Source organism: Furipterus horrens, unplaced genomic scaffold (genome assembly GCF_987537825.1).
Source record: "Furipterus horrens unplaced genomic scaffold, mFurHor1.1.pri manual_scaffold_2, whole genome shotgun sequence".
Lineage (NCBI taxonomy): Eukaryota > Metazoa > Chordata > Mammalia > Chiroptera > Furipteridae > Furipterus > Furipterus horrens.
The window spans coordinates 19,825,013-19,851,505 of NW_028327172.1; the positions used below are offsets into that span (position 1 = coordinate 19,825,013).

At 39.7% G+C, this 26,493-nt stretch overlaps 1 protein-coding gene across 1 annotated transcript in view; it reads right to left on the bottom strand.

Annotated features, from left to right (window-relative positions):
* TRIM44 (TRIM family member 44) overlaps positions 1-23,219 on the bottom strand; it is a 109,800-nt gene extending 86,581 nt beyond the window's left edge. Inside the window, exons 1-2 of the mRNA XM_090262620.1 lie at positions 22,291-23,219; positions 559-636 (exon numbers count right to left, since the gene is read on the bottom strand). Of these exons, the coding sequence (XP_090118746.1) occupies positions 559-636; positions 22,291-22,971 (759 nt within the window). The 5' untranslated portion in view covers positions 22,972-23,219. The remainder of the gene's footprint in view (positions 1-558; positions 637-22,290) is intronic.
* Positions 23,220-26,493: the final 3,274 nt, after the last annotated feature.

A 26,493-nucleotide genomic window follows, 5' to 3' on the forward strand; every position in this document is an offset into this window, starting at 1 on the left:
CCTATGAAACCTTTTGCAAGCTGAAATGGAGTAAAGCGAAGAAGCAATTACTATTACTTTATACGGAAAAATTTTTGAGTGTTTCCAGGTCCCCCAAATCACCTACTAAATCATACCAAACATGCTTAATTACCAGTTTCACACTAAGGAGAACACCTTCAGAGCTCTCTTAGGATTTTTTGATACCTTATGCCACATCTTGCCAACGGATGCACAAAATAAATGGAGATAAAACACAGATGCTCACAGACACGGTTCAAAGCTACAGTGGCTTGATACTGAGACGCTGAGTGTAGTTCTTCAAGGAGCTTGGCAGGGCCACTTGCTGCTGGGGGCTGTGCTGCCTCTTTTAAAAGCTCATTGCAAAACAAGGCTGAGTGCTATTTTCGCTCTTCTTCATAAAAGTGAAAATTCTCTTCGGGTTTCTTTCAGTTAGTGAGAACAGGTACTAATGTAGGTCTTTCATAAGAGCAAAGCAATGTAAAGTGAACTTTCAGGAAATGCGGGATACCTGTACTTAGGGTACCAATACTTGATGAATTCCAGAACAATACTTACTTTAGGGTCTGAGCTCTTGAACTTCAACCTTTCCACCAACTCTATCATAGCTGCCTTTAATCCGCCTGAATCTTTGCTCTAGAGAAAAAAAAAGTAAGGGGTCATTAGACAGCATTTTGTTGCTTTCTCAATCACAAACAGCATTTTGTGGGATAATGAATCAGAAAGCAATTTTTTTCTTTTTCTCAGCCAAGAAAAGGAAACAACTAGTCAGAGCTGCATTGCCCCTCTTCATCTTCTCTACGGATGAAGAGTGTTGAGACATAAATTGCCCAGCGGTCTGAGAGAACTACTGGAATGAAAATTAAAGGCAATTTGTACAGGTTGACTGACTGCTTCATTTCAGTGCTCAATTGTGCCAGTGTTCACTGAGGGCTGAGGCTCTGCAAAAGAGATTTCCTTGTGGATGTCTATTTTATGACCTAGTGATTTTTATTTTGAACTTTTACACACCAAATACAGAAGTATACAATATTAAATATTCTGCAAAAAACTAAACACAAAGAAAATGCCCTGAGATATCATTGAAAATGGTATTACAGTGTGCTGGTTGAGTACTGGTTTTTAAGTCAGACATAAATGGTTTCAAATTTGGGGTCTGTCATTAACTAGTTGACTAACCTCAGGCAAATTGACTTTCTCAAAACGTTCTCCTCCTTCCAAAAAATGGGAATAATAAAGTTATTTGGAGGTTTAAATAAAATAGTGTTTGTAAAGGTATCTGCACAGTATGTGGCACATAGTAAGTGCTCAATAAATGTCACCTACTACTATTACTGTTGTTATTGCATTAATGACTTAAGAGTGGCACAGTCCAATAAAAATTCAATGTAAGACACAAATGCAAGTCACATATGTAATTCAAAGTTTTCTAGTAGCCACAAAAATAAAGTGAAATTAAATTTAATATATTTAACTTAACTCAGTATATCTAAAATATTATCATTGCAACATGCAATTTCAACATGAGGTACTCTGTATTTTTTTTTCAGGTTAGGTCTTTGAAATTCAGACTTACAGCCCAATTCAGTTTGGACTAGCCATATTTCAAGTGCCTCAAAGCCATATATGGCTAGTGACTACTGTATTGGTCAGCACAGATTTAGAGCACAGACTCTAGAGCCTCAACGTCTAGATTCAAGTCCCAATTCTACCACTACTGTGTGACCTTAAGCAAGTCAGTTAGCCTCTCTGTGTCTCAATTTCTTTATCTATAATATGTAACTGAACACAATACCTATTTCACAAAGCTGTCATGTAGTAAGATTAAATGATCTAATATATGTCAAATGAGCTAATATATGCTTAGAACAGGGCCTGGCACATGGTAAATGCAATAGATGCATGAAACCTTTTTATTATTGCTTACCTTCCTCACAAAATTTTAAGGTCCTTAAAGGTAAGAACTATATCAATTATCTCTGTATCTGTGCCTAGCATCAAGGTTTTTGAAAAACTCTGCTGAACAAAGGAATGAATGAACACACAACCTTAAGACATGAATGTCCTAATAATAATACATGTGTGGAGTGTAATCTAAAACCACATGAATTAGTTTTATTTTCTAATCTCAACTCCTCTATGGGAGAGGGTAGAATCATCACCTTCGTTTTACCAGTGACAAAGGAAGCATGAAGAAATAAAATGGTTACCATTTTTATGGAAGAGGGGGACAATAAAGAAGTACAATATAAACAAACACTACAAAAATCTTGTTACTAGAAATTGTCCATGAAATCAGTGATCTTTTCCAGATCTGCAGAGCCAATTCCAATGCCTCCAAAACAGAAAATACATACTTAGTAATATCCCATCATACAGAGTAAAATAGACTAAAGGCTAAATTTATTTTTTCCCTTGAACCTCCTTTCTCTCCCAAGCCTATACAAAAAACGTCTGGTGTAACATGACCAAGACAGACACCTGCTTTAGATGTGCTCTCCAAACACAGCTTTGTTGACATTCCCATTTTAGCTATGTTTCTCAATTTTAATACTTTGTATTTTTTAAATGGTGATTTACAACTCTCCAAGTTTCTTCACCAATTTAAATCTTTACATTCTGTAGTCTCACAGGAGATAACTGGAAAAGGAATCTAGAGGTCACATATCAAGGTGTGGCTGAAACCCAAAGTACCTAAAAAAGGGTTAAGTTGCCAGACACAGTTCTGCTCTCCTGAGGTGATCAGACAAAAAAGCCTGTCTGGTGATATCATTCCTCTAACCTGCTTCTCACTGGCTGAACAAGCAGGTTACTTGTCCCTGGAAAGCTCTCTTCCCCCACATCCCAGCTGCCAGCACCCATTTTAAGCTCTTCAGTAAGAGCCCTGATATATTATGACATTCCCCCTGGCTCTAGAGAACAGAAAGGAATGCATGGAACTGTGCCTTAAAACATTCAGAAAGGAAATCAAACGGCAAAGGAATCCCTAGGAAGCAAGACAGCCTATTTGCAGGCAGATGTGCCTTGTGTGGAGAGATAAGGGAACCCTTATCCTCCTTTCATAAAAATATAGTGCGTCAGCAGAATCCTTTCTCCTTTTAACAAAGCATCAGCAGCACTGCCTACCCAGGGGACATACAGAGGAGAGGCACAGGCTCACCCTTGAGGAATTTCACCATTCTACTTCCCCAGACCACATTCTTTGAGAATAATTCTCAAAGATCAATTGGGGTCTATACTGAGCCAGCTATATTCAGTCTATAAATGAGTGGTGAAAAAAACCTTTCCCTATGGCATTTTTTTTAACCCATAAAATATGCAGTCGGTCAGAAGAAAGAGGCTCCTCTGGGAAGACCTGCCCATGAGAGCTGCAGGGCTGGGCTACAGTACAAATGGAGGGCCCTGGGACCCCAATACACCTTCTTTCTCTTCCCACACCCCAGTCTTCCTGTATCTCAAGAAGCCTTATACACAGACACTCAAGCTAGTAAAGTTCTGGAAATATCCCTCTCAAGTAGTGGCTCTTAGCCACTCTGACCTAAGAAAGCACATATCAGGGGTGGGGTCTAATGGCTTGATCCATTTTGGGGAGGATGATCTCAGAAAGGGACTCTGCAGGTCCTGGAAGTAGGCTCAGGACATTTCGTCTGATGATTCTTGGGTCCTGAGTACTTGGAGAGTGGCCTAGGAGATGGGTATGGCCAAAGGAGGGCCCCCTAAAAGCATGCGGCATAACGCAGGGGTACAGGGTTGTCTAGGTCTAAGGTGGTATTGGAGTGTGAGTGTCCCTAAACCATACTGTGGTATCATGTTTTAGTTAATTATTTGTTTGCAGAGGACAGTCATCAGTCAGAAGGGAATGGGAATAGGAGACTGTACCCTCATACTCCCCTACTATGGTGGAATAGAGCAGCTGCCTCCGAAACCTGCATTCTAATTGAGAAGTAGACCAAAATAGTAATAAAAGGCAAGCTAATTCTAACCCTGTAGACATTTGGTTCCATAAATGGGCAGATTCTACAACTGTCAGTCTTTACGGCAAGCACTGTGAGAGGTGAAGAAATGAAATTCTCCCGATACTGTGAAATACCAATGAAAGTGTATGAGCTCTGTGATTTGTGGGTTCTTCCAGCCAGTTTTAAAATTTTCCATCAGCCATTTTCTCAAATATAAAGTGAGAATACACTACATTTTAGGTTTTTTGTGAAAGACAAATGGAAAAAGTGTATGAAAATGCTTTGGAGAGTGAAGAATATCTTTAAATGTAAGACATTTTTGTTTTTTTCTTGTCTTTATTATGACTCATTCCTAGGTGTTAGCTTTTCTGAAGCATCTCACATCTCCACAGATTGATCAGACTCTGAGGGGTGTGGTGGGTGTCGCCAAATAGTTTTTATCTCTTTTATTCTGCACTCTCTTAGTGGGGGAAAGAGGTACATAATCAAGGTATGCTTACATTGAATTCCATGTTCTTGGAATGCACTGTGTGGGATGGAGGTGGAGAGGAGCAGTATCAGGAGAGTTTCATTTCTTTGCCTCTCAGTGTATTCACACTTTTCAATGGAGAAAAACGGTTCTGTGAAAGTCAGATGATACCCCCAAATTACAGAGCTAGTAAACAGCAAAACCAGGATCATAAAGACGCAAATAAGAAATATTAAAACATACAACAGAAGGGGTTGGTATCAAGAATCCACAAGAAACTTGGAAAAATACAGGACACTGAAAAAAGAAATTGAGGTTTTGTAAAAATGAGTGGACCCATATACCATATTCACGAACTGAAAATCCTACCCAAAGCATTCAATAGATTTACTGTAGTTCCTATTAAAATACCAATGGCATATTTCACAGATCTAGAAAAAAAATATTCCAAAATTTTATATGGAATCAAAAACATCCTGAAGAGCTTCAGCTATATTGAGAAAGGGAAACAAAGTTGGGAAATCAAAATACATGATATCAAATTATACTACAAGGCCACTGTAAACAGTCTGGTAATGGCCCAAGAACAGGCATATAGATCAATGTAACAGAATAGAGCCCAGAAATCAACCAACGCCTATATTTGACAAAGGAAGCAAGCACATACAATGGAGTAAAGACACGCTCTTCAATAAATGAAGTTGGGAAGATTGACAGGTACATGCAGGGAAAAAAAAAGAAAGAAACGAGGCCACGAACTTATACCACATAGAAGAATAAACCCAAAATGAATAAAAGACTTAAATGTAAGTTGTGAAAAGTACATACCAGAAGATGGTGGCATAAGCAGATATGGCTCACCTATTTGTACAACCACATCAAAATTACAACTAAAATACAGAACCATCACTCAGAGCCATCAAAAATTGAGTTGAATGGAAGTCTGACAACTACGGAATTAAAGAAATCACATCCATCCAGACTGGTAGGAGGGTCCCACACCCACATGTGGTGGGTACAAATTTGGGAGGGATATCTTGGGAGCGAGGAGTCCCAGCCCCACATCAGGCCCCCCCAGCCCAGGGTTCCAGTGCCAGGAAGGTAAGTCCCCGCAACTTATGGCTGTAAAAACCATCAGGGTTTGAGTCAGTGGAAGAAACTACTGGAGCCCCAAGCAGTTCCTCTTAAAGAACCCACACACAGACTCACCTACCCAGACTCAATCCCTCTGAGCTCCAGCACTGGGGTAGCAGCTTGTATGGCACCAGTAGTATACAGGGAGAAACTGAAGTGTCTGGCATCAAGGCGAGCAGAAGCCATTGTCCCTTTTCTAAACGCTCCCCCGACAGAGCCAGCAAGCTGGTGCCATATCTGAGACTCCATCAACCTCGCTAACACTGTTTGACCTGCCTTGGAGATCCTCAGAGACACTACCCCACCCAACTTATGTGCCCACCCAAGCTGCTTCTTCACATGAATAGCTAGTCTGGATTCATGCTTTACAACTTTCTAAATCTTATCAAACAAGCGACAGGGGGCCTCAGTGAGCTCCAGGCCTGGCACTAGCGGCAGTCAGCCTAGACTCCCAGCTCAGCTCCACCTGGGATTCTCCACACCTAGCAAAAGTAGCAGCCACCTTAGACTGCTTTATAGCTCAGGCAAGGTGGCCCTGAGCAGAACACATGTGGGGGTTGACCTTGACCTGTACCACCCAGGAAACTCCAGGGCCAGCATACCCAGTGGACAGCTATAGCCATCAGAGCACCACCACCCTGTCGCTATATAGCTGATCCTCCATGGAGGATGGGGGATGGTGGCCAGTGGTCACAGCCAATCCTTACACCTCATTGGCCTGGGTAAATCCCTCCCATTGATCTGCCAACAACCAAGATTCAACTACAAGAGGAGGGTGTACTCAGCCCACATGAAGGGCACACCTCGAGTACCCAGCTTGGGTGATAGAGGAGGCTGTGCCACTGGACCCTACAGGATACCTACTATATTAGGCCATGCTTCCAAGACAGAGAATCCTAATCTGCCTAATACATAGAAACAAACACAGGGAGGCTGCCAAAATAAAAAGACAAAAAACATGGCCCAAATGAAAGAAGATATCAAACTCCAGAAAAAGAGCTAAATGAAATGGAGATAAGCAATCTATCAGATGCAGAGTTCAAAACAATGGTCATAAGGATACTCAAGGAACTTAGTGAGGACCTTAAAATCATAAAAAAGATCCAGGCAGAAACAAAGGATACACCAATCGAAATAAAGAACAATTACAGGGAAACAACAGTAGAGTGGATGAAGCTGAGAATCAAATCAATGATATGGAACATAAGGAAGAAAAAAATGATCAGAACTAGAAGAAAAAAAAGAATCCAAAAAATGAGGACAGTATAAGTAGCCTCTGGGACAACTTCATGAGGTCCAACCATCTCATCATAGGGATGCTAGAAGAAGTAAAAGAGCAAGAAATTGGAAATCTATTTGAAAAAATAGTTAAAGAAAACCTCCTTAATTTGGTAAAGGAAATAGACATGTAAATCCAGGAAGCGCAGAGTTCCAAACAAGATGGATACAAAGAGGCCCACTCCAAGACACATCAATAATCAAAATGCCAAAGGTTAAAGATAAAGAGAGAATCTTAAAAGCAGGAGAGAAGAAAAGTTAAGTTACCTCCAGAGGAGTTCCCATAAGACTGTCAGCTGATTTCTCAAAAAAAACTTTACAGGCAAGAAGGGACTAGTAAGAAGTATTCAAAGTAATGAAAAGCAGAGACTTATAGCCAATATTACTTTACCTAGCCAAGATATCATTTAGAATTGAAGGGCAGATAAAGACCTTACCAGACAAAAAAAGGCTAAAGTTCATCATCACTAAATTATTACATGAAATGTTAAAGGGACTTATTTAAGAAAAAGATCAAAATTATGAATATTAAAATGGCAATAAACTCACAACTATCAAGAATTGAATCTAAAAAACAAACTAAGCGAACAAGCAGAACAGGAACAGAATCATAGATATGGAGATTATTTGGAGAGTGATCAATTGGGAGGGGGAAGGGGGAAAATGGGGGAAAAGGTGCAAGGATTAAGAAGTACAAATTTGTATGTACAGAATAGACAGGGGGATGTTAAGAACAGTATAGAAAATGGAGTAGCCAAAGAACTTAAATGCATGATCCATGAACGTTGCCTAAGCAGGGCGACTGCCAAAGGGAATGGAGATACAGAGTGCATGGCAGCAAAGAGGGGAAAACTGGGACAACTATAATAGCATAATCAATAAAACATATTTAAAAAACAGCACATACAATGTGCTAAAGATAGTTGATTCAATAAATTGCAGTGGGAAATTGAACTGATACATGCAGAAAATGAAACTAGTCTACCTTCTTATACCATACACAAGGATAAAATTCAAAATGGATTAAAGACTTAAATGTTAGATCCAAAACCCATAAAAATTGTAGAAGAAAACATAGGCAGCAAAATCTAGGACACTGCTCGTAGCAATATTTTATCAGATACATCTCCCCAGGCAAAGGAAACAAAAGAAAAATAAACAAATGGAATACATCAAACTAAAAAGTTTTTGCACAGCAAAGGACATCAACAAAATAGAAAGACAGTCCACAGAATGGGAGAACATATTCTCTGAAATATCTGATAAGGGGTTAATACCAAAATTTATAAATAAATTACAAAACTCAACACCAAAACAAACAAACAACCCAATTAAAAAATGGGGAAAGGACCTGAACGGACACTTCTCCAAGAGGATACACAAATGGCCAATGGACATATGAAAAGATGCTCCATGCCACTAATCATCAGAGAAATGCAAATTAAAATCACAATGAGATATCATCTCACATCTGTCAGAATGGCCATCATCAATAAATCAACAAACAAGTGCTGGCAAGGATGTGGAGAAAGGGGAACCCTTTTGCACTGTTGGTGGGAATGCAGGCTGGTGCACCGACTGTGGAAAGCAGTATGAACATACCTCAAAAAACTAAAAATGAATCTGCCTTTTGACCCAGCAATCCCACTTCTGGGAATGTATCTGAGGAACCCGAAACACTAATTCAGAAGAACCTAAGCACCCCTGTGTTCATTACAGTGTTATTTACAATCACCAAGATATAGAAGCAGCCCAAGTGTCCATCAGTAGATGAGTGGATAAAACAACTATGGGACACTTACACAATGGAATACTACCTGGCTGTAAAAAAGAAAAAAAGTTTTACCCTTTGCAACAGTATGGATGGACCTGGAGAACAGTACACTAAGTGAAATAAGCCTGTCAGAGAAAGACAAATACCATATGATTTCACTCATATGTGGAATCTAATGAAGAACTGAACTAACAAGGAAAAGGAAGACAGACTCATAGATGGAGAGCAGGATGACAGCTAAGGGGTGGGAGTGTTTAGTGGGTGGAGGGATTGAGCAAAAAGGAAAAAGGACTCATGGACATGGACAGCAGTGTGATTGGTGACTGCAGGGGTGGGGTGGGGAGTATAAAGGGACTAAATAGTAATTAAACATATAATAAAAATTATTAAATAAACATGTATTATAAATTAAAAATAAATAAATAAATAATTAAAAAAAAGAATACACAAGAAAATACATAAGGGATTCCTGTAAATAAGAAAAAGGCCAGACCCCCAAAAATCTCAACAAATGATATGAACAAAACAGAAATGTGAAATGGCTAATAAACATATAAAGAGTTGTTCTTAAAAGCTCAAGTTAAGCAACAAAACATGTCTTACCCATTACACTGAAAAAAAAAGTTTTGATTTGATAATATCAAGTGATGTGGGGCTCTGGAGAAACTGGGGACTTTCATATGTTGCTGATATAAAATGATAAAGCTACTTTGAAATCACATGCTTAGCAAGTCCATCTCTCTCTTTCACCCCTTGAGAAACACTAGCACATGTGTCCAGGAGGCATGCACAAAAATATTTATTGCTGCACTCTTTGTAATACTGAAAAACTGGAAACATCCTAAGCATCCATCAATAGTGGGTGGCTAAATAAGTTCCAGAATTAGCAAACTATGAAACATGATATAGCAAATCAAAGGCATAACGTAGATCTGTATGTACCTGGATATAAGACATAATGCTGAATTAAACTTGCAAAAGGATACATACTATAAGTATCACTTACTTTTTTATAAAACCACAAAACTGTTATTTTCTATGGGTGATTTATATGTACATGAAAGACTAGAAAATAATGATTTGAAGGACCGGTATCAGGAATAGTAGTAGGAAGAATCCTAAGACTTATCTATGTGTACTGTCTAAGTTTTAGCATACAAAGGGAAGGGAGGGAGAAAGGGAGGAAAGACCCAGGGCTTCTTCAAGTGCTTTTCTCCATGAATTTGCCCAAGTATAAATACTGGACACTGTTCCCTTTGAACTGCAAACATATTAACCAGCAGGTAGATGAGAGAGTTCTTTACCTGGTGTTCATGTATGGATTTCAGGCAGTTTGAAATCCCTAAAACCATATGCAAAATATGAAATGTACATGAACTTTTCTAGGGAAAGAAATTTAAATTTCCTCAAAGTCCCCCCAAAAGTTCAACTTCCTTATAGTATAAAGAGCATTGCACAAAGAAAAAGGAGACAGGGGTTCTATTTCTAGTTCCTCCACTAATTGCCTGTGTGAGCTTGGATGAGTCATTTTGTATCTCTGGGTTTCTGTTTCTCAATCTGTAAATGAAGAAAATGGGAAAAATCAGAACTTACACATATATAGCCTGTAGAACTTTTTAGGCCTTTAGAATGTCCCACACAGCATACTGGAAATTTTTAAATTAGTTGCTAATTTAAAAATCAGGAAATATGACAGACAGAACAATAATAAATTTCTAGCTTCATTTGAAAATATGAAGGTATGATTGTACTGGGTTCCCATTCCCATATCACAGCAATTAGCTGAAGCTGAATAGCAACTACCCACTTCATGCATGCAAAAAAGGCTCTCGCCAGTTTGCCATAGTTACTCTGGCTTGCTTCTCTCATTTATATTACGTCTCTCGTCGTCCTTATAGACATTTGAAGTTGCTACCTCTGGAAGCAAGACTCTCTGAAAGGCGAGTCTCTCTTTCTTCCTTCCTTCCTCCCTCCCTTCCTCCTTCCCTTCCTCTCTCCCTCCCTCCCTTCCTCCCTCCTTTCCTTCCTTCTTCCTCCCTCCCTCCCTCCCCTCCTTCCTTCCTTCCTCCCTCTCTTTCTTTTCTTTCTTCTTTCTCTTTTTCTTTCATTCTTTTTCTTCTTTTTTCTTTTCTCTCTCTCTCTTTCCTTCTTTCTTTCTTCTTTTAAGCCTCTAAGGGTCCTTGTATGAACACCGAGAAAGTTGAGATGTCTTTCTTCATAGAGGTTCAAAATACTTCATAAACACATGTCCATCCATTCACCCCAGAACACAGAAATAGCTCATTCTAATGTAAACACCCTTTGAAAATGGGCAAGAGGAAGAAACAAAGGTGGAATATGGTAGGTAAAAGTGGCATCAGAACAAGAAGTATTTTTTGACAACCAGTCTCTGTACTTTCATGGGAGCCAGTCAGCTGGGCATCAAAAGAAGAGTCATGCGTCAGTAGAAATGTAAATGTAAGTCATTTAAATATCCTCAAATGGCTCTTAAGTATTGAATTCTATACTACAAAGAATCAGAAGATGCTGAGTTGAGAAAGAATATTGGCTGCCTGTTTTGTTTTTTGGTACCATGCTTAAAAAAAGAATCAACCCAACTTTCAGTCATTTTCACAAACAGGTTTTGTTTGGGAGAAACAGTGGAAAAGGATAATGACACATAACATATAAGAAGTCCTCCTAAGGAATCAAATCAGAAAGCAAAGCCTTGTCAAAAGGAAACATAACAAAATTTTAGTATCACCATGCCATGTAGAAAAATTCTTTACCATCTTCTTCACATTATTTGATTTTCTAACTTCAAATCCACTCATGTGTTAGGCAACCATCTTTTATAATTGCTCAGATCCAAAATAATTTTTGGGCCTGAGAAAATTCATTCCCAACTGCTTTTAGACCTAACTCTAAAACATATGCCATATCCAATTACTCTTCACCATCTCCACTACCCAGTCCAAGCAGCAATACTGCTCCCACTCTTGCTACCCGACAGTCCATTCTCCACAAAGGAATCAGAGTGAAACTTTAAGAACATATATCTGATCACTCATTCTGGTGCTTCAATAGTCTATGGCTACTGAAAATAAAATCCCAAATCCTTATTATGGCTTACTTGGTAATCTGACCTCCTCTATTCCTCCTCCAGCCATTGTTTTCATCCCTTAATAAGTTTGTCCCATCTGAGAGCTTCTGTACTATTTCCTCCACTGGGACCACTATACCCTCAGATCTTCCCCACATCGGCTCTAACTGTACCCAGGTCACTTCCTCAAAAAAGTCCTTCTCAGATCCTTAAAGAGCCTCCCTCTCATTTCCCCATCCCAGTCACTCTCTTTCTCCCTAATCTAGTTTGTTATTCCTAGTACTTATCCTTAGGGGTTTTTTTTTTTTTTTTTTTTTTGAGACTTTTTTAAAAGAGTTTATTTGAGCCAAACTGATGACAATGGCCAGGAAGCAAGATCTCAAATGCTTTCATAGTACTTACCCATTCTTATTTGTAATACTATTTACTGTTTTAGTGAGTTACGTCTATTTTGTTGATACAATATAAGCTCCATGAGACCACGAACTTGGAATTGTTCATTGTTAAATTTCCTACTGCCCAAAATACTTCATCTAACTGAATGAACAGATCAGAGTAAAAACAATTATGACACCAATCTCAAATAATATATAAAAATGTCTTAATAAATAATCTACCTCAAAGAATTGTAAAAATTTAATGAGATACTCTGTAGAAAGTTTACATTACAGAACCTGGCACATAATAAATTGTCAATAAATTATAGTTATCATCGTTGTTATTAATTGAATAACACGTACTGATTGACTACTAAGTATCAAGGACTGAGCTAGAGAAGTGCTGAATGGAAAAAATTAACAAAACAATGTTACTAATCAAAATACTCTGTAAAACATTCAGGAATAAAACTTTAGATAGAAGGAAAAGTTTTAGAATATTCAGAATGTATCTATTAAATACCTTCATACGGCCCTGACTAGTGTGGCTCACTTGGCTGGACATCCTCCTACAAAGTGAAAGGTCGCCAGTTCGATTACCAGTTAGGGCCTGTGCCTAGCTTGTGGGTTTGGTCCCCGGTTGGAGCATGTACGAGAGGCAACTGATGGATGTTTCTCTCCCTTTCTCCTTCCCTTCCCTTCTCTCTAAAAATAAATAAAATCACAGTGGCTTTGTAATATAGTTTGATACCAGATATTGCGATTCCTCCTACTTTGTTCTTCGTTCTCAAGATTGCAGACTGGTGCAGCCACTGTGGAAAACAGTATGGAATTTCCTCAAAAAACTAAAAATAGAACTGCCTTTTGATCCAGTGATTCCACTGCTGGGATTATACCCAAAGAATCCTGAAACACCAATTCAAAAGAACCTATGCACCCCTATATTCACAGCAGCATTATTTACAATAGCTGAGTGCTGGAAACCACCTAAGTGCCCATCAGTGGATGAGTAGATCAAAAAACTGAGGTACATTTACACAATGGAATACTACACAGCAGAAAGAAAGAAGGAACTCCTATCTTTCGCGATAACATGGATGGAACTGCAGAGTTTTATGCTTAGCGAAATAAGCCAGGCGGCGAAAGACAAATACCATATGATCTCACCTAATACAGGAAACTAATGAACAAAAAAATGAGCAAAATAGAACCAGAGGCATGGATACAGGAAATAGACTGACAGCAACCAGAGGGAAGGGGAGAGGGGGAGACCTGGGGAGAGAAGGGGAAGGGGCTAGTTAAGAAACTAGTATAAATGACCCATAGAAGTGAACAACAGGGCAGGGATTGACTGTGGGAGAAGGGGAGGTGGGTGGGACAGGGGAGAGCAACAGGGGAAAAATGGGACAACTGTAATGGAACAATTTATACACACACACACACACACATATATATAAAAATAAAATATTTTTAAAAATACCATCACACAGATAGTAAACATCAGGAGAATATGTATAATTTAGAGAGGTTAAATGTAAGTAGAAATAATTAAGAATAAAAGCAAAATGGGATGATGAAAAAAACATGTACTTTGGGATCAGACTTAGATTCATATCTTAGTCCTTCTACTTATTAGCTAAGTGACCATCCGCAAATCTCAATCAGTTTGGGTATCAGTTTCCTCATCCGTAAAATGATAATCATAATAACACAGCTGATTGTAGGAGTTGTAGTGAGATCATTTGAAAAAATAAATGAAAGCACTTGACCTAAAACCACTCAATAACTGTTATTATTAGTCTTCTCATCTCTGGAAAGAACCTCAATATTCAACAGCAGACAAGAGTTTCCTGACTCTTAGTTTTATAACTGCAGTTGAAGGTTTAGCATTTTCATTCTTCACACACATAAAGTCAGAGTCTACTATTCAACACAAGTTATACCCTGCCAGGGTTCACAGAGACCCAAAGTACAGAAAGAACAGTAGGGATGCCTATAACATTTCTCCCATGATTGCATTACTGCAAAGAAAATAAAGGCAATTTTCTAATCAGAAAGTAAAGGGAATATTGCCACTGCCTCCCCCTCTGCTTCTATAAAAAATTCCAACAGTTCAGAATGTAAAACAGAATTTAAAGAGGACAACCAGCAAGACTTGTGAACCTAAAATTAGGCCTATCAGCTGTGTTTTGGTTAGCTAGTACATAAGCCACCAGCAGGACACTAAAATATACAAGAGCCTCTTCTCTGAAGACAAGCTTTTCACCAGCCTATCTACCCACCAAAGTAGAGAAGCCAGAAGGAGCAGAAGGAGCAGAAGGAGAGGGGGCTGAACAGTTTTCACCCAAAGAAACTTGGTATCCAGAACTTCTACTGCTGCCAGACTAACTGTTCTGGCAGTGAACTCAGAATAAAACCTCAGATGGCTCTATAACAGTAATAAGAATAAGCAACCAATTGCTGGGGGCTTATTATAGCCTAGGCATTGTGCTCTCTACATATATGATCTTGTTTGTTCCCTACCATAACCCAATGAGGAGAAACAATTATTAAACCCACATTACAGATGAGGAAACCAAAACTCAGAGAGGCTGAGTAAATTGATCAAAATGACCCAGCTAATGAGTAGCAGTGCCAGGACTCAAACCCACAGACTGCAAAGCAGCCAAGTAAAGCAACATTGCCTGGTCATTCATATTCATTTTCCCATTTTTCCTTAGTAACAGACCCCAGCATCTAGCTAGATACACTGTGGCCTGGAGAAAAGACTATTTCCCAGCTCCCCTTGCAACTAGATAAGGCCATGATACTTAATTCTGGCCAATGAAACAAGCAGCAATGTGTGCAAGTTCTGGAGGGTTCTCTTAAAATAGAGGGGTGTCCCCTTCTTCATTTCCTATGCTGGCTATCCTGAACTCAAATGTGCTGGCTGGACCTCCAATAATTGTCTTGGTCCATGACAAGCTTTACACCCTGAGGATGGCAGAGTAGAGCTGGAAAGAGCCTAGATTCTTGATAATCTTATGGTTCCGCCATACCAGCCTTAGATCGCCTAAACCCAAACTCCTTTTACAGAGAGAGAAATAAACACATACCTTGTTTGAGTTGCTGCTATTTTGGATTTTTCCAAATTATTTCATTATTTTAGAAGCAGGTGAACTTAATGTAAACATTGATATGCTAAATCACTATGCAATATTATCTCTTTCAGTTCTTCATTGATGCCCTGGAACTAGATAGATTATATATACTTCATATCATAAATATACCAAATATTTCATGTATATCTATTATCCAACAGACCCTGTGATAGGTGCTGGAAACATAAAGATGAATAACACAGAGCACTAACCCTAGAAGAGTTTATAACCCATGCAGGACACAGACATTGAAAGAAATAACATTGATAGTACACTGTATTTAGTGCTACAACAAACGTACATAAGCTGTTGTTATGGGAAGACAGAGGAAGGTTACCTAACAGACTGTATCTACCTAATAAAATCCTATCCATCTATGAAGGCCCACCTCTAACACCATCACTTCCAAGAATCTTTCCTGATTCCACGCATCCAACAGAAATTAATTTCTCTTTTCTCTGAGCCCCTATAACATACTGTTTGTATCTCTCCTATCTTTCCTATTAGACTACAAGCTTCCTGATGTCAGGAACCACTTGTTATTCTTCTCAATAGGTCACAAAGCTCACCATAAGTACTAAAAAATTATTCAGATAAATAAAATCAATTAAAAAAATACCAGTCATTGACACTAAGGTTAATTATAGGCTATATTTTGAATATATTACAATGAATGTTTTTCTCTAATATTCTATTTAAGTTAAAAGCAGACTACTCTGTCACTTGATTAAAAGAACTAGCTAAACACATCTGAAGTGAGTTTTATAATTAAATGTTCAACAAGAATATCTAGCATATTATTAGTACATCAGGGTCATTGCCCATATGGTTAATTGCCATAAATTATGGATTGAGCCTTTAATATATTTGGAGACTTTTGTTTGTTTCATTTTATTTATTTATTTATTTATTTTCATTGCTTTTAGAAGGAGAGAAAGGAAGGGAGGAGGGAGAGAGAGAAAGTGAAATATCGATGTGAGAGAAAAACACAAATTGGTTGCTTTCTCTTATGTGTCCTGACCGGGGATCAAACCTGCAACCTGAGTATATGCCCTGACCAGGAATCGAATTCACAACCTTCTGATTTACAGGACAACACTCCAAACAACTGAGGCACACTGGCCAAGGCTGCTTGTATTTATTTATTTCATTCTTGATTCATTTTTGGCATCTGAAAAGGGCATCAATATTGATTTTTTCCCAAATACCATGTTGACTTGATCCCTATCATAGTGATACACACAACCCCCAAAACAAAAATGCACAAAGGATTTAAGTCTCCCAGGGCCATAGTTCTGTGTTTCTCACCCCATTCTCATCTCTACCCCACATATCAAGACTATTTTTTTTTAATTATTTATTTGCTTGTTTATTTATTTTTAGAGAGAGGGGAAAGGAGGAAGAGAGGGAGAGAAACATCACTGTGTGGTTGCCTCTCACTTGCGCCCCCAACTGGGGACCTGACATGCACCTAGTCATGTGCCCTGACTGGGAATCGAACCAGCGACACTTGGCTCGCAGGCCGACGCGCAGTCCACTGAGCCACAGCAGCCAGGGCATAAGACTAATGTTTTTGTTCTACCCATTCTTTGTCTCTATCCGTCCCCTCTTCTGAGAGATCCATGAGCATCCTTCCTGCCACATAAGTTTAGCCCCTGACTCTGGATATTAAAACAACCAACAGGAATAGGAGGATAAAACTGAGCTGGTCATCCCAGAATGACCTAACTTCAAGCAGGAGGCACACTGTGCACTGACACAGATCAATCTCTGACTTCTCAGTCTTGAGTCAGATGCAAAGGAAGAAACAAGACAAGTACATCAGTGAACAGGCAGGACTTTATCCATTTTGCTCGCTGCTCTATCCCCAGTGCTTAGAAGGTACTGGCCCTTGGCGGATGCACAGTAAGTACTCGCTGAGTGAATGAATGCAGTATAACAAAGGTCCTCTGCTCTCATCATCATCATGATGAGCGACTTTTAATATTTCAAGAGACTTTCTCTCTTGCCAATAAGCAAATGCACACTGTCCTCAAAACATCTGAAACCAAAGGCGAACTGAAAGTTATTAAAGCTGCAACCAAGCTCTGGCTAAGCTCAAATCATCACTGGACCAAAAATTTCAGCCTCTCATCCTAGCTACCTCACAGAGCAAATGGCATGCCCTTTCTGAGGGAGAAATATATTATTCTAGTGTCTATAGTTCTTTTAAACAAATACCTAGTAGGATGAAAGATTATGATATAAAAAAAAAAAACATGAAAATGTGACATATAATCAAGAATCAGACCCCAAAATATTCATAGAAACAGATCTTTAAAAAGTAACAAACAGACATTCTAGAGTTGAAAACACAATATCATAAATTTAGAATTCAATGAATGACACATAATGGAGTACTTGCAGCTATAAAATAAATTTAAAAATAAACAAATACACCTGTGCAGTTATTTCTAAGATATACTGCTAATTTAAAAAGGCAATGAACAAAAGAGAATTTATATTGCCCCAAAACCCATTAATTCCAGTTTCATCATGAGAAAAACATCAGCCAAATACAAACTGAGAGACATTCTACAAAACACCTGACTAGCACTCCTCAAAACTATCAAGGTCATCATAAATTAGAAAATGTAATGTGGTCATAGGCTCCTAGTACAGAAGTCATTAGAGGAAAAATTGGTGAAATTCTAGTTAAGTCTACAGTTTATTTAGTAATACTGTTCCAATATTAAGATAAGTAAAATACATTAAGCAGCTTTTGAACTTAGGACACTTACGAACTGAAAGAAACTGGGCTGTGCGTTTATTTGATTAGAAGTCAGAAACGAGGAGGCAGGAGAGAAGAAGGCAATAGAAAGCAAAGCCTATGGCATGCACAGGGTGGGACATTTAAAGGAGAACCTTTCCAAACAGACTCGTGATATTCCCACTGCTGCCAGAGAGTAAAATCCCAGAATAAAGGCAAACTGAAGTAAACTTGTCACTACCTCACCCTTCAAAGGGGACTGTGGGAAGTGTTGCCTTGGAGCTGAACAAAATGGGTTGAAAGGGGTGGCTTAGGCTGAGATGAAAGAAAATTCTTTAAGAGGTTATAAACTTGTGAAAATTTAGTCTCAAACAATTTAATTAATTTAAAGAGGTTCTAAACAAGTTGTACTTTCAGGCCTTAGCAGAGGCAAACTCAAGTCCTCTTTCGAAGAATACAGTTTTATGCCAAGACTTGGGAAATCCCCACAAATAATTTTTTAAAGGCAATGGGATGCTATGTAGCCAAACATAAGGAACAAAAGGAAGAAACATGAAAAATACCATCAAAAACAATAGCGGAGAGAGATCCACAAAGCCTTCACATACTGGAATTATCAGAAACAGATTATAAGTGAACATGCTTACTCTTCATAAAGGAGTAAAGAGGACAGCTGCCATATGAACAAAGGATATTAAGATGATATGATTCACAAATTTATACTACATTTGAAAAGGTAGGCAAAATAAACAAACTTCTGGGAAAATAACTTAAAAAAATTGACTTATGGAAAATAGACAATTTGGATAGAACCATAATCATTAAATTGAATCATAGCCAAAAATACTATACAAAACAAATAAAATTCTCTCCTGCCCTCTTTCCTTCCCTCTCTCCCCCTCCCCCGCCCCTCTCTTCTCAAGTCCAGAAGGCTTTCATGGTCAGTGCTAAATCACTCTAGGAAGAAATATTCCAATTTCATACAAACACTTTCAGAGCATTAAAACAGAAAGAAAAAGAAAATACATGAGAAGCAAACAACTTAACTCATACTATGAAGTCAACATAACCTTGATAGCAAAATCTCATGAGAACAGTACAAGAAAGGAATTTATGAGCTAACTTCTCCTATAAACATAAATTAAAAACCTACATAATAAACCAAATTAAAAAATATGAGGATACTGTATCATGACCAAGTTGGGTTTATCCTAGAAACACAAGGTTGCTTTAACTGTACAATATAATAATAATGACACAAAGGAATGGAAAGAAGACCACACATATGAACATGCCTGTATTTGCTAAAGGAAGCACCTGAAGGATAAACAAAAAACCAGGTGAAAAGGGTAAAGGTGAAAGAGAGGATTTTGAGAAATGTGAACATAGTTTTGATTTTTAAATTTAATTTAAAAAGTAAATCAATTAATGTAATTAATCACATTAACATAGTAAGAGTAAAATCACATAAACACCCTGATACAGAAAAGGTATTTGATAAAATTTAGTATCCATTCAATATTAAGAAAAACTCTTTGATAAACTAGGACTTAGAAGAGGATTTTCTTAATCAGATAAGATATATCTTAAAAAAATAAACTACTATCACATTATTTGTGAAATGCTGCAAATGATCCCTCAATTAGGGATGAGGCCAGACTACCCACTATTACTTCTATTAAACATTATACTTGAGGTCCCATCTGAGGCAGTAAGGCAATTAAAAAAAAAAAAAGTGATAAAGATTGCAAAGAAATAAAAATTGTTCCTCTTTGCAGATAATATGATCATGTATGTAGAATGAACCTACAGATTATTAGAATATGTAAGGGAATTTAGAAAATAATATACATTAATCATATTCCTAAATATATAATTAATTAGAAAACAAAAATTAAAAGCCGTTTTTACAATACTATAAAACTTAAGTATTCAGTAATAAATTTCAAAATGATGGACAAGGTCTTTCAGAAAAACATTATAAAACTTCATTGTAAGGCAAAAAAGACCTAAATAAATGGATCAGAAAACTTCATGTTGCAACGATATTATTTCTTCATATACTGGTTTATAAATTCAATACAATACATAAAATGTCTTGCAGGCTTACTTTATATAACTTAATAGTATGAGTCTGAGAAATGTAAATGGTCAAGACTGGCTGAGACACTCTCCTGGAAAAGCAAAGTGGAAGAACTTCCTCAACCACATTAAGACATCTTACAAAGCTATGGAAACTGAGAAAAATGTGTTGTTCACACAGGGAAATACTGACAGATCGATAGGACAGAATGAAAAAAACCAAGAAACACATTCACATACATAGGACACTTGATAAATGACAGGTGGCAACTAGCTGGCTATATGGGGGGAAAAAATAAAATTAAGTCCCTACCTCAACTACACAAAAATCAATACTAAGTTAAATAAGACACAAAAAGTACTAACAATAAAGAAAATTCTTGATAGATTCTGCTACATTAAAATGAAGAACTTTATTCAAGGCACAAATTTTTAAAAAGAGAAAAATACAGAAGATAGTTTCAACCCATATAAACAACAAAGTCAGGAACATATGTATAAAAACTCCTATAAATTAATGAGAAAAAGATAGACAACCCAAAAGAATAGTGAGCAAAACACCTGAATGGGCACTTCAAAAGAAGAAATGCAAGATACTCAAAGTCATCAGTAACCAGAGCTCTGCAAATTTAAACCACAAGAAAATATCATTATTCACAAGATTGATAAAAATTTAAAATTCTGTAATAGCAAATATGTTGAAGATACAGAACGAGATCTCTCAAACACTCTTTACAGCAATGCAAATTGGTACAACCACTTTGGAAAATAGCTGGCAGCATCTAAGACCCCAAAATTGCACTCCTAGGTTTATATTTCAGTGAAATGCATGTAGATGTGCACTGGGAGACATGAACAAGAATACTTATACCAATGTTTTAAAATAATGGCCAGACACTCCAGAATCTGAGAATAAAATATTCATTATTGACAGAATAGGTAACTTGTGGCATATTCATAAAATGAAATTCCATACAACAATGAAAATGAACAAAACCACAGCCACCTACCAGATGAATCTTACAAATAAGATGTTTTAAAAAGTGAAGCAAAACCCCAAAGAATGCATGTTAACAATATACGAATTGTCCCAAGTTCAAATAAGTTTAGGAAAGCATACATATGTGGTAAAAGTATAAAGACAAGGAAGGAAATTATTACTACAAAAGTCAGGATAATTGTTACTTCAGGGGAAGGGAGACGATTGCCACTGGAAAAGGGCATGGAGCTTTAATAGTGCTAATGTCCTACTTCCTAATCTGAGTGGAGGTTACATCAGTATTTGCTTTATAATTACTTTTTAGACTATGCACATACTTTTACACACTTTGTGTATTTTATTTTTTAAAAAGGAAAAATCTTAATACAGGGATTTTCATTATCAAAGTATTTGTTATCTCAGTTCCAGCAACTGCAAGGCTCCTTATGGAATCCATAGGTCTCCCAAGATAATAAGATTCACTGATGAACCCATCACTTAATAAACTGACCACTCCACTCAACCATTCCTCCCTGGTTAATGCCAGCAGTGTCTCTCACTGATCGTATACATCCACAATTTAAATAAAAGGCAAGCCATTTGCAAACTCATTCATTCAACAAATATTTATTAATGTCTACTATGTACTTCCCAAACACTGTCCTAGGGGACCAGCAAGGCCGTCTTACAAAAGATGGGAGCACTGGGGAACCCCACTCCCCTCCCAATCGTGCCTCGACCCTCTCACCCTCCCTTCCAAACAAGTATTGAAGACAAAGAATCTTAAAGGAAGCCAGGGCACACCTGAAGTCATGATCAAAGCCCAAACCTTGGGGAATCTTGACCTGCGTGGATGTATTTGGTGAAATCATGGTCTCCCATGTTTTCAAGACGCCAAGAAGTCGCCTTATCAAGAGCCCTAAGTCAAGGCACTAGTCTGAACAAGGGCGGTGCTGCGGGACTCGGCTTCAGTGGGGCCGAAATTCCTAGAAATGCTGAGACCTGAGGGGATGCAGAGACCTGAGGCTGGCAATTCTCCGGAAACTCTACACTAGACTGTGTGTACACGCGTTTTTCCGGGTTGGAGTTCAGAACTTGCACCGGGCTGAGAAGTTCAACCAGAAAGGCGAATGCGCACTGGTCTCAACAAGCTGACTCGGCTAGCTCTTGAGGGACATGGTGAAAGTCAATGTGGCCACCACCACACCACGTGAGTGGCAACCCGGGTGTCCTGACCTCCAGGCCTATGTTCTGAATGCCCCATACTTACTCGTAGTTCTTCGAAGGCTTCGTCTAGGGTGGAGAGTTGGTGGCCCTGGTGAGCCCCAATGACTGGGCACAGGACACAGATGAGCTGCTTGTCTTCCTGGCAATAGGTGCTCAGATCGAGCCCATGGTCCGGACACTTCCTCTTGGCCACTCTCTCCGCTTCCATTTCTATTTCCGGGTCGAATTCGCTCTCTGCCTCTGTTTCTCCCTCAGCCTCAGAGTCGCCCTCATCGTGGTTGTCTTCCTCTGCCTCGCTCTCTTGTTCATCCTCCATTTCTTCCTCGCTGTCCTCTTCGCTCTCGTCGTCGCTCTCCTCCTCAGTCTCTTCTTCTGTCTCGCTCTCTTCTTCGGACTCACTGTCTTCCTCCGACTCGCTCTGCTCCCCCGCCTCCCTCTCTAGGCTCTGTCTGTCTCTCTCATTGCCCGCCTCGGCCTCCATGCCTGCCTTCGCCTCGCCGTCGTCTTGGGCTCGGGGGGCCCAGGCCTGGGCGGCGCCGTGGACGTACTCGGCCAGGCGGTGCCCGGGGAACTTCTGCCTGTGTCCCTCTGCGTGGCGGCGGCAGTAGCAGAAGCCGCATTCTCCGCACACCTCCTCGGCCCCGGGAGCCTCGTCCGGCTCGCACTGGTCACACGTGCCGTCGTGCGGCAGCTCCTCCAAGGCCGCGCCCCCTCCGGAGGCCATGTGGGTGCGGGGACGAGGCCCAGGCCGGGGCGCCTCGGAGCTCGCCGCCTGGTCTACGCGGCCACCTCACGCCCTCCTCCCACCCCGAGTCCCGTCCCAGGGAGTCGCCGCCCGCTTGGCCGTGTGGTGTCTCCGAGCGGGCCTGGGTCCGCGACGCCGCTGCCGCCCGCTCCCGGCAGCCCCCGCTCGGCCAACGAGCAGAAGGCCTTCCAGCCGGCGGAAAGCTCGGCTCCAGCTGAGCTTCCTCGAGCGGCCCGGGCACTTCCGGCGCGGCGGCCCCACGCCCCCGTTGCCCCCCACGCAGCACTCTCCAGCTCGGCCTCTAGCTGCCCCGGCGAGACCGCGGCGCCGCGGCCCCCACGCCGCCCCGGTTCCACTTTCCCGTTCCCTGTCAGGCGGCCTCCTTTCACTTCCTGAGTCATTTAAAGTGGCAATGGCCCTTTTCTGCGATTCCCGCGGGGGCTCCGCATCCCCGGAAGGAGGGGGAGGAAGGAAAAGGCTTCCCTCTCACTCAGCCTGCGGGAACTGGGCCCCGCCTCCCGTACTTCCTTCCTAGAGGTGTCATCCCGACCTGTCAAGGCCACTAGGCAGGCGGACGTGTGTACTTCAGTTCACTGCCCAGTTGCGGCCGACCTTCCCATCCCCGCTGTGGCGTGCTCGGGAAGGAGCCAGGACGGAGTGTTGTTTACCAGAATGAACCCGAGCGCCTGGGATTTCCGGAAGGCCCTGGGAAGGGCTGTGTTTGTTCTCTTAGGCTCAGGGAATCTGGGAGTCAGCTTGAGCAAACATTTTCGATCCAAAGCAATACTCTACTTTGTCTATTTGCAAAGTCTATTTGCATTCCTGCCTCCTAGGGACTCGGAACCAACAGGGTGGCAACCTTTGTGCCTCTTTCTGAGAGCCTGCCTTGGGTTTGACTGAGATGTCAGGTGAGGCAGGTGGAGAGACAGTATTTATCCAACGAGAGTTCCAGTGCGCAGTCATTTTCCCTTATGTAAGACACTGTTTAGATTCATTCATACTGGGTCCCAAAGAGAGGATGGGGACTGTTACTTATTAACCAATACCAGTACTAAAGTGCCAAGAATTGGGCTAGATCTTTTTGTGGCTCTTTACAAGTGGGTTTTGGAAATCCGCTGCCCAAGAGATTTGGGAGCCAACTTGTTGGCTTTGTGACCATGGAGAGTTTAATTGATCTTTCTGTTTTCCACTTTTAAAAAAGTATGTATGTAAATTGGAAATCATGGTAATACCTATTTCGTGGGGCTGTTTTGTGGATGAAATGTGAAGATGCCTGCCTTGTAGAAGCATTCACTACACTTTTAACTATTATTATTGGTATAAATTATATTTAATGGACTTAATGACCCTTTGAAAAAGATTTTGAACGTATTTTTAACATATTAGGCATTTCTCCCCCTCCCCCCCAGCTGGCTGCTGGTTATATCATCAGCCCCCCATCTCTACCCCACATCTGTGCCCCTTCAGTCATTGAAGAGCTTTTGTTTTATATTTGTGAGGGGAAAAGGACATTTTAATCTAGTCCCAAGAGAGGCTGAGATGTGGCTGAGAAGAATGGTATCTGTTTTCCATTGACTCCCTTGGATAATTTTGAGCTCAAATTTCCAGATGAACACAAAAATGCCAGAGGATGGGGTGGGGTAAATGTCATTTAAAATAATTTTTAATGTCTCCACATATAATGTATGCTTACTCTCTGTACAGCTTTTGTTAGAGATTTATTTATTTATTTATATAGAAATCTTTGGTTTTTTGTAACCTCAGAACAATTCTATAGAATGTTGAAAGAAAAGAAAAAAGGGTTTTTTTTCCTCCCAACTCAATACACATTTCTATTTTTTTCCAGTTCATTTCTCTGGAAATTATTTCTATGTCTGCATTCAAAACCGGAATTGATACACTATTCTGAAAACAATATTCAACAAATGTCAAGTCTGAAGAAACACTATTCTCTAGGTATACTAATTTCCACCTCTCCAAGCTTAAAAGGAAGTAGCTTTTACAAACATAATGTTATAACATTTAAAAAATATTTTTTCACTGAAAACAATTTTTTAATGTCTTAAAAGAATACTTTTTGCATATGTCCAAGATCTTTGGTGGGAAAGGAGGGGTGTTTTTTTGTTGTCATTATTGTTGTTATTGTTTGTTCTTGATTTTACCTGAAAGAAAGTGAAAACAATCATTTTGTGCAGTTCAGTATCTGACACTTCACATTCTGTTTTTGAGCCTTCTGTGATAAGAGGGTTTAGAGGCAGAAGTTGATGGAACTCTTAAAAAGGGAATTTATAAAGTTCTGGTAATGAGGTATGGCAGACTCAATGAGACAGACCTTCTGCCCAGAAATCAAAACAGTATGATTCCCCAGGAATTGGAATCTTTGGGAGCATTCAGAGATAGAAACCTTGTTGTATTAACCTATTATTGCATAGAAAATTACCTAAAAACAAAACAAAACAAAACAAAAAAACAGTTAAGACAATAAACATATTATCTTCCACTTTCTGTGAGCCAGCAATATGGGAGTGGCTCAGCTGGTTGGTCTAACTCGGACTCTCTCAAAAGATTTCAGTGAAGATGTTGGCTGGAGCTATTGGCACTTGAAGGCATGACTTGCAGGATTTGCTTCTCAGGTGGCTCACTCACGTGGCTGTTGGCAGGAAGACCACTTTCTACTGGGCTGATTCAGTGTCCTCCTGACATGGCAGTTGAATTCTCCCAAAGCAACTGATCCAAGAGAGGGCAAGGTGGAAGATGCAATGTCTTATGACCTAAGCTCAGAAGTCACACATCATCATTTCCAACATAGTCTATTAGATACAGCGATCAGCTCTACTCATTGTGGAAGGGGAGTACACAAGGGCATGAATACCAAGAGGTGGGGATCTTTGGGACCATCTTTGTGGCTGGCTACAATATTTTGCCCTTTTGCACTCAAAGATTCACATCTCTCTCAGATGTAAAACACATTTACTTCCACCCAGAATCCTCAAAATCTCAACCCATTAACAACATCAGCATAAAGTACAGAACTTTATCTAAATCAGATCCAGGTGTGGATGCAGCTGCTGGGTGTAGTGTCTTAAATGCAGCTCCTCGGGTATAGTTCTTCTCCATCTGAATACTTGTTTTCCTCCACAATACCAATGTACAATGACAAAACAGGCTTTAGGATAACTGGTACAGACACTCCTGTTTAAAAGGAGACAAGACACAGAGGAGTTCACTGGTCTACCACAATCCTGAAATTTAGCTGGACACATGTTAGAAATTCCTCAATTAGAGCTGAATTCTACTTCTTCCCAGGAATGACTCTCTATGGCTCTTTTAAAAAGTATATCTTGTTGATTATGCTATTACAGCTGTCCCAATATTTTCTCTTTGCTCCCCTCTGCACAGTACTCCACTTCCATCCAGCAGTCCCACCTCCCTTAGTTCATGTCCATGGGTCAAGCATGTAAGTTCTTTGGCTTCTCCCTTTCCTATACTATTCTGAACATC